Below are 9,254 nucleotides of genomic sequence, written 5' to 3'. Positions count from 1 at the left end.
TTTTTCCTTTTCTCTTTTTGCCTGTTTATTTGTTTCCAAAGATAATAAAGGCCAAAGTTATTGGTGTTACACATTCTAAGACTCTTCCACGTTCTACTTCTGCAAATTTTCAAGACTCTTCGTTCCTCACTTTCTCCTACACGCTTCAAATTTGAGTTTGGAGAATTTTATTTTTTCTTTTGATTTTGGAAGCAGAACTTAACAGCAATTTTAATCTACTAATAAGAATGTTTAATTTGAACCCTCACAATTTAATTTTTAGAATTAAAAGTTTGTGGATATAATTGCAACCACTATTATAGTTGATTTATGAAATTTACTCTATCTTTTTTTCCAAGTGCTAAAAGACAAATGGATGTTACTACCCAAGAGCACGTAGAAAGTCAAAATGAAAAATCCTAACCGATTCCAAAGAGAGAACCGAAAAAGAGAGAGTGAAAGAAATTATGAAATTATTTATCTTAGACAATTAATTAAATTACAAAATCTAAAAAGCAAGAATTTGAGATCTTCATAATCCTCATATTATTCATAAACTTGAACAGATAATTTCAAATCTTCTCAAAGTCTTCCGAAAAATCTTCATAGTTCCTATATAAACTGACCTACACCCCTCAGAATCATCAACAGTCTCTCTTTTTCCGATTTCCTTCTGTTTCCATAGAGAGAAAATGAAAGCTCCACTGCTGTTTTTGCTCTTCTTCTTTCTGCAGGTTGCCGTCAACTATGCAACACCATTTGAAATTGATCGTGCCAGTACAGCCGGAAAGCTGAGCCGACACCGCTTTCCGAAAGGCTTCGTGTTCGGAACGGCCACCGCCGCGTACCAGGTCGAAGGGATGGCTCATGGCGACGGCCGTGGCCCTAGCATCTGGGATGCCTTTGTTCAAATCCCTGGTTTGTGACAACCATTATAATTTTTATAACTTTTAAACCAAAATGGTTATTTAATTTTCATTCAAAATTAAAATTTGCTGTTTATGTCATTACAATGATATCTAAAGTTTAGTACTTGCTAAAAATTTTGATTTTTGATTTTTTTTTTTGGGATATAGGAAATGTAGCAAATAATGCTACTGCAGATGTTTCAACAGACCAGTATCATAAGTATAAGGTAAATTCATAGTTTCCTTTTCAGAAAAATGTTTATATGTTCTCAAATAATATTATTTATTTTCTTTTTACAGATTGATGTCAATATTTTGACCAAGCTAAACTTTGATGCCTATCGCTTCTCAATTTCTTGGTCCAGAATTTTTCCAAGTAAATTCTTAAAATCTCTTTCATTTTATTCATAGTCCATTTTTTCACAATATACATATCAAAACTTTGTTTCAATTCTATGTTATGCAGATGGGAAGGGGAAAGTAAACTGGAAGGGAGTTGCATACTACAATAGATTGATCAATTACTTAATCAAAAAAGGTGATTTCAAAATAAATTGAAGTTAACAAATCATGTTGAATTTTTCTCTTTTTTTGTTCAGAATTTTAACCTGGTTTTAATTGTCTATCTTTCAATTATGCTCTATTGATATATTTAGGCATTACTCCATATGCCACTTTGTATCATTGGGATCTTCCTCTAGCACTAGAGAAGGACTATGATAGCTTTTTGAGTAGCAAAGTAGTGTGAGTCCTAAATTAATTACTTGAGTAATATTTGATTTTTCAAATCCCCACAGTATTTATTAAATGTTTTATCTCTGTTTCAAAATGTACAGTGAGGATTTTGCAAATTATGCTGAGTTTTGTTTCAAGACGTTCGGTGATAGAGTTAAGAATTGGATGACATTTAATGAACCGAGAGTTGTAGCATCTCATGGATACGATTCTGGAGATTTTCCTCCTGCAAGATGTTCCAATTGCACGGTTGGAAATTCGGGAACCGAGCCTTACATTGTTACCCATAATATAATTCTATCTCATGCTGCTGCAGTTCAAAGATATAGAGAGAAATATCAGGTAATAATTATATAAGTTTTCTTTTATCATGAATTGAATAATATTTGTTCACAAAATAAGAGCAATAGAAAGTGGTACAATTGTCTTAAACAACTAAATTTATTTCCTTTACACAGAAAAAACAAGGAGGAAGGATTGGAATTGTTCTCGAGTTCATGTGGTACGAACCACTTACACATTCTAAGGCTGATAACCATGCAGCTCAAAGAGCCAGAGATTTTCATGTTGGATGGTAAATGGTTAAACACAGCAGTTTGATAATGATTTCATTTCAAAAAACAATAGTGTTTATAAGCTAAAATTCCAAAAATAAAGAATAAAATGATTACAAACGGATTCCACAGGTATATGCATCCTCTCGTGTATGGCGAGTATCCGAGATCGATCCAAGAGCTCGTAGGTGAAAGGTTACCAAAGTTCACTCAAGAGGATGTCAAAATAGTTAAAGGCTCAATAGATTTCTTGGGAATGAACCACTACACTACTAACTATGCTTATGACATTCATCCTTCAAAACCCAAAACAAATTTGAGCTATAGAGATGATTGGAACGTGGGAACTAGTAGTAAGATCATGTTTCTTCTCAAATTATTTTCATTCAAGTTGAACCATTAAAATAGTAGAGTCTAAAATACTTTCTTTTTGTTACTTTCTTACAACTTCTGCAGCCGTGAAGAATGGAGTTCCTATCGGTGCAAATGTAACTCTCAATTCCATCCTTAAAATCCTCAACTTTGTCAACTTTAAATTGTAACATGCCATCTTGTTTTTTAATGTGTTTTTTTTCAGCCTTTTACCAAACGACATCCTATTGTCCCTTGGGGAATGCGTAAAGCTTTGATGTATATGAAGGAAACCTATGGAAATCCTACCATCATTGTGACAGAAAATGGTAAATCTTCTCTTTATCTCGTTCTGACTGCCGAACTGCCACCTACTACTGTAACCAACTAACCGACCCACCTATTACTGTAACCAACGTTGCGGGACTGGTTCCGAGTGGGGCTTTATATAGTCTCATGAGCTTGTCAAAATTTTGTTATTATGAATGGATTTGAGTGATCGAAAGTGGATGGTTTCAGGCATGGACGACCCAGGAAGTGAAACATTGCGTGAAGGAGTTTATGATTCTACTAGAGTTCGGTTCTACAAGAGTTATTTGGCGCAAGTGAAGAAGGCAATTGATGAAGGAGCTAATGTGAAAGGCTATTTTGCTTGGTCGTTGCTGGACAATTTTGAATGGACAATGGGTTACACTTCAAGATATGGAATTGTGTATGTGGATTACAACACCCTCAAGAGATATCCAAAGAAGTCGGCTTATTGGTTCAAAACTTTTCTTAAGAGAAAGAAGAATAGAGTTTAGATACTTAATTTCTACTTTGATAAGATAGATTTTATGAGCTCAAAATGAAACTGATTGTTTCAAATTTTCTATCTTCTGTTTATTTATTGTCTTTTTTATTTTGGAGAAGAATTTTCTCTCTAGTTTTAGTTTGGTTGAAATGGATTGTCAAAATTTTAAATTTGGAATAAATTAGTCTTTACCATCAAAACTTTTATATTGTCCGTCTTTTACGGTGTTATTATTGTTGCTATTCCCTATTTGGATGGTAAGGATAAAAGTAAGCTAACAAATATTATGTCAATCACAACTTCAGGTAATTTATGCTAATTAATCCCACGTCAAGTGGCCGGAAGAGAAATCGACCCAACTAAAATCACAATCTCTCTCTTGGGCTGTTAAAAAGTGGGCCACACCTGTATTATTTTTCTCATATTTGTAAGCAACCTAAAAGGAAAGATGTTACATCGTTTATAGAGTTAGCCGTTGGCCATTCTATAATTCAAGAAAATGAGATTTGTAATTCACAAAATTCAGTTGGCTTTAATCCTCATGTTTAAATATTTTTTTTTCTTTATGGTATCAGAGCTTTGTACGTGAAAGAGTTGTTTTTCTGCCACTGTCTTTTCCTTTACAAACCTCATGGCTGAAATCAGAGTCATCACTCACTCTATAGACCTTCCATCACTGCTCTAGTTTGGTTTCAATCAAACTAAACCACTCAAACTATCTATTATGGAAGAGGGTCTACTAACCTCCTAGTTCTTGGGAACCATCAATGAAGGAACTGAATTTACTCAACAGGTATGGAGCTATCTTGAAGAGCAACTCCTGAAACTCACCAAGGAAAATGAAATGCATCGTAATGAGATGCTAGTAAGTAAAAAGAAAGGTACTCAAACTCTAGAAGAACATATAAGAAATTTAAATCCATATATTAGTTGCAATGAAAAAGCCTCTTGATGATATTACAAAAGTCTTTCATCTAGCAACAGCCTTAGGTACAAAATACAAGGATTTTAGGATAGCCATGTTATCCAAACCTCCTTATCCAACTTACCATCAATTTGTTTTAACCTTAAGAACCATGAGCAGCAGCTTAGCCTTGTAATTGAGGAAAAAAATTAACACTAGCAGACCACAATTCAGGCTTACTTTAGTGAAAGAGGGAAAGCAAACGGAGGTGGCAGAAGATTTACATCCAAAGGAAGAGATCTATAACGAAGGAGAACAAACTACGCTTCTTCTTTCCAACAAAACAGCCACAATAATTATGAAAAAAGGGGAACTCAAAGCAGACTAGCACCTCATAGCAAAACTAAAAATGTGGTGGTCGATCAAATTTGTGGAAAAATGAACCACTCGGCCTTGGAATGCTGGAAAAGAATTGATCACACCTATCAAACATCGGTGAACGAATCGTTTGATCCCAACATCTATACGGATTCAAGTGCTACTACCCATGAAATCAACGATCCAGGTAAGCTAAAAGATTGTATGTAGGGAATGGAGAAGCCTTAAACATCACTCACACTAGCACACATCACATATCCACAGATGTCAACACTTTGGCTCTTACAAATGTCTTGGTAGTATCAGATCTGAAAAGAATTTAATATCTAGTAGCAAAATAACTCAAGACAATGATTATACCATTAACCTTTAATACCAATGGCTTTATTATTAAGGATAACCATGGCAAGATCTTGGGTCGAGGACATAAAGCAGGCCTATACGCTTTAGTAGAGCAGAAACAAGAACTTTTGCAAGCTTACACAACATTTTCTACTTCAAATAAAGCTGCATACACAATTTGGCACAAACGAATGGAACACATGAATGATAAATCCCTAAATATCTTTGTGATTCTTACTTAGTAGATGTGTGTAGTTGGACAAGAGAAGAGTCTTTATGTAGTGAGTCAAAATGAGCAAAAGTTGTAGGCTCCCCTTCCATCAAATAATACTATGAGTGTTGTTCCCTTGCATAAGATACATTGTGACTTTTGGGGGCCTGCTCCTTTACCTTCGTGTCAAAACTTTAGATATTATGCATGTTTCACAGATGATTACTTGGCTCTACCCTTCTACCCTTTAATGAAGAAACCATAAATTTTTCAATGTTTTATTAAATATAAAAAACTAGTAGAACACTTGTTTGATAGAAAAATAAAAAATATGATTTCAATGTTTTATTAAATATAAAAAACTAGTAGAACACTTGTTTGATAGAAAAATAAAAATTTTTCAAAGTGACAGAGGAGGTGAGTTTACCTCATTAGCACTCAAACTGTTGGGTTTTGTACCCTAAACTCGTGACTTGTATTGTGAACAAATTATTTATTTATTCAATAAAATAATGGTTATTTTATTTGCATAACTCAAAATCCAATAAACAAGCATCCAAGGTTATTTGATGTAGCTTAAACAGTATGTGGTCGACATACGGGTGGATGATGTTCCAATAATAAACTAAAGAGTCTATAGTATATGGATAAGGTTGAGTACCTTATCCTGGTGAAACAATGGATATGACCCACTTCATGTGGAGATATGCGAGTGGGGGTGTCCTCTATACAATGAGTTTGTATGAGACTGGACTGCAAAATAATTAATATCACATTATAACACTGTTGATCGAATAGATTAATATTTTGTAGGGTGACCATATGTAACTCGATCTTAATCCTGAGCGAGTTATGAACTCCTGCCTACGAGGAATCGTCTAAATAACATTAAAGCCCAATTATCTTATTTATCTTTTGGTTTTGTTTTATAAACCAAAATTTGTGGCCAGCCGTCTACTCCAGAAAAAAAAAACAGTGGCCGTGTGTTTCTTGTGGTGGTGTTGGCGCACAAAAATGGGTGTGGCGACAATGGTGTTCTTTAGCAGAGAAGAAAAAGAACGTTAGCTTGTAGAGCATTGTCGGCATCCTATTCTCTTGAGGTGAGTGAGGTTTTTCATTATGTATTCCTAAGTAGCTATTGTCGTAGGGAAATTGGGATTTTTGACCCCTTTCAATAACTACTTTGGACTTTTGACCCCCTTTTGATTTTTACCTATTTATGACCCTTCCACCTCAGATTTCTGATCCCTCCCCTTATTTTGCTTGGTAAAATTACCAAGTTACCCTCAATTTAAAAAAAGAAATCAAACCCAGCCCTCCCCTCCTTTCCCTCCCTGTCTCGGTCCTTCCCCTCCCTCATTCACTATCTCGTTGTCCAACCCACTCTTCATCCCGGTCTCTCCCTCACAACCAGAAAGTTCATCTTCGTCGTTTCTTCTTCGTCTCCCTCACTTCGTCTCTATCAGAGCTTTCCCCCTTCCCTAATTGAGGTAATTTTTCTTTCGAACTCGCGATCTTATTGTGAATGATTTTCTTCCTTTTTTTTCTTCGTTCTTTGCGTGGGTGTGAATGATTTCAACCTTCGGCTCTATCTGAAGTAGCCAAGGTTATTATGAAGTTTGATTTATTGTTGCTTCCATTGTTTTGTTTTAATTTTTGACTTTCAGGGTTCCATCTCGGCTTTAAGCCCGGTGGATTTAGGACCGGGATGAAACCCTAAAAGTCCATTCTAGAAGGATGGACTTTCTGGATTCCATCTCGGGCCTCATCCCGGTTCCAAATGGACCGGGATGAAGACCGAGATGGTATCCAGAAAGACCATCCTTCTGGAATCCATCTTGGGACTCATCCCGGTTCGAAATGGACCATGACGAGGCCCGAGATGGAATCCAGAAAGACTATATCTTGTACTTAGACTTTCTGGATTCCATCCCAGGCTTCAACTCGGTCCGTTTTTAAGCAATATTGTTTTGTTTTGTTACAGGAGACATGGATATGACACTTAAGATCAACCAAGACGACTGGTTCCCGGCCGCGCTGTCAAATCTCACTCACGTAGGGAAAACCTCTTCTCGTCTTAAGGCTAGGTTAACTCCCTCTCAGTTAGACATGTTCAGTCAAACATGTTTCGGTCCGATTTTAGGGATGAACGTTGTATTTAACGGTCCGTTGCTCCATCACCTGTTGCTTAGAGAGGTGGAGGAACCTAGAGACGACCTCAATAGCTTTAACCTATTCGGGAATAGGGTCTCTTTTGGGAAGCGGGAGTTCGACCTAATAACCGGTCTTAGACACACCATGAATAGGGTAGATGATGATGTTCGTAACTGGAGACTTAGAATTCTGTATTTTCAAGACAAGGCGAGTGTGAAGTGTTCGGAGTTGGAGAAAATTTTTTTAGAACACACATTCGAAAATGACGAGGACGCTGTGAAGATTGCTATAGTGTACTTCATAGAGCTTGCCATGATGGGCAAGGAAAGGAAGCAGAAAATGGACACGAGCCTCCTTGGGATTGTGGATCGGTGGGAAGTTTTCTGTAATTATGACTGGAGTTCAATGATTTTTGAAAGGACTCTCTGGAGCTTGAAGAACGCTCTGAAGGACAAGTTCGAGGCGTACAAACAGAAGGTCGCTATGGACTCGAGCCATGTTGAGACGTATAGCTTGTATGGGTTTCCATACGCTTTTCAGGTTAGTGAAATTTAAATGTAATTTATTATATATTTATGTACCTGTGAAATACCGTAGAGTCTAACTTGACGTGACTGCAGGTTTGGGCATACGAGACAATATCAACCTTGTCAACTCGAGTAGCATTGAGGCTGAATGACGATGCTATTCCTCGTCTACTTAGATGGTCTTGCACCTATTCGCGTGCTTTTAATGTTTTGGAGCGAGAGGTCTTCGAGAACGTCAAGGTGAGTACAACATGTTCTTATTGTTTTTAGTATTTAATATTAAAATTGACCTAACTATTTGTGTTATACAGTCGAAGGTTGTAGTTCGTTTGGAGGCGACTGATGTCGAACGACAGCACATGGCTCGCGTTATGCATCCACCAGTGGCCCCTGTCGGACCTCCTGCACCCACAGAACTTGCTACAGAACCACTGGCTACTACTTCCACCGCTCAGAAGTCTCCCGTTATTGGTGAGGTTGGGGATCCAATTGAGCTCGATGATGTAGCAAAGGATACTTCCCCAGTGGTTGATCATGTAACAGAAGATATTATTGGGACCGATGGAGGACAAGATCAATTGTTGCCACAGAAAGGGACGGAGAAGAAGAAGAAGAGGTCGAAGCATAAGTGGAGTCGGGAGCTGCGGAGGCTCGGCGACAGAGTGACGGCCATTGAGACAACTCTGACGGGCATGACGACTGACATAAAGGACATAAAGAAGTTTATGAAGAGGCTAACAAAGGTAAGGGTTATTGTATTATCTGAATTTTTTGTTCACGTCCATATATTTATAATTTATATTACGTAGGTTATGTCGAAGGGCTAGAATAAATATGATAGAAGGGGCGATGGGCCGGATCAGGATGGTTCTTCGGGCGGACGTGATCCGAGTGGGCGTAACAAGGAGGATATGGACATGGATGAGGATCCGAAGACAGGGGAAGAGCCGAAGACAGGGGACGAGTCGAGGATGGACGAGGATCCGAAGAATTGTGAAGAACCCGCCGACGTCACCGAGAGTGACGTGGAGATGGATCACGCTCCTACCATTGTTGGAGCTACCCAGGAGGTCCCAAGTGGCCACCCTAGTTCGGTCGACGTAATTGAGGTATTTCTGTAACGATACTAACTTTTTTACGTTAACCTAACTTTATTTACTTAAAGCAAATGTTCGTCCATTTTTAGGATCTTACTCTAGGTAAGTGCGCCAGTGACGGGGAGGCAAGTAAGGGGCAGCTGGTTAATGTACCGACACCGCAACCCGCAGGGCCACCGAGAAAGCAAACTGATAGGACAGAAAGTCGACCCCTACCCTTATCACATGAAGGAACTCCAAACCTGACCGTTGTTAAGGTAACTCCAATGTCCAACTCCAACTCCAACGTCATTAAGTCTTGTATTGAACTTCTTTTATACT

At 37.8% G+C, this 9,254-nt stretch overlaps 2 protein-coding genes across 2 annotated transcripts; both read left to right on the top strand.

Moving 5' to 3' along the window:
- The first annotated feature begins 384 nt into the window (after positions 1-384).
- On the top strand, positions 385-3,524 carry LOC111012798 (beta-glucosidase 44). The gene is made up of 11 exons (XM_022287064.2): positions 385-897; positions 1,056-1,114; positions 1,188-1,263; positions 1,354-1,425; positions 1,544-1,631; positions 1,724-1,964; positions 2,081-2,196; positions 2,309-2,529; positions 2,633-2,664; positions 2,754-2,856; positions 3,047-3,524. Exons 1-11 carry the CDS (start codon positions 672-674, stop codon positions 3,328-3,330), a joined length of 1,518 nt encoding a protein of 505 aa, XP_022142756.1. The 5' UTR covers positions 385-671; the 3' UTR covers positions 3,331-3,524.
- A 3,620-nt stretch (positions 3,525-7,144) lies between these two features.
- On the top strand, positions 7,145-8,784 carry LOC111023847 (uncharacterized). The gene is made up of 4 exons (XM_022301328.2): positions 7,145-7,849; positions 7,930-8,076; positions 8,148-8,579; positions 8,646-8,784. Exons 1-4 carry the CDS (start codon positions 7,145-7,147, stop codon positions 8,661-8,663), a joined length of 1,302 nt encoding a protein of 433 aa, XP_022157020.2. The 3' UTR covers positions 8,664-8,784.
- The last annotated feature ends 470 nt before the right edge of the window (positions 8,785-9,254 follow it).

Source organism: Momordica charantia (assembly GCF_013281855.1).
Source record: "Momordica charantia cultivar OHB3-1 chromosome 10 unlocalized genomic scaffold, Mcharantia_2.0 BLBB01000010.1, whole genome shotgun sequence".
NCBI lineage: Eukaryota > Viridiplantae > Streptophyta > Magnoliopsida > Cucurbitales > Cucurbitaceae > Momordica > Momordica charantia.
This window is presented reverse-complemented; position numbering and strand designations above follow the sequence as displayed.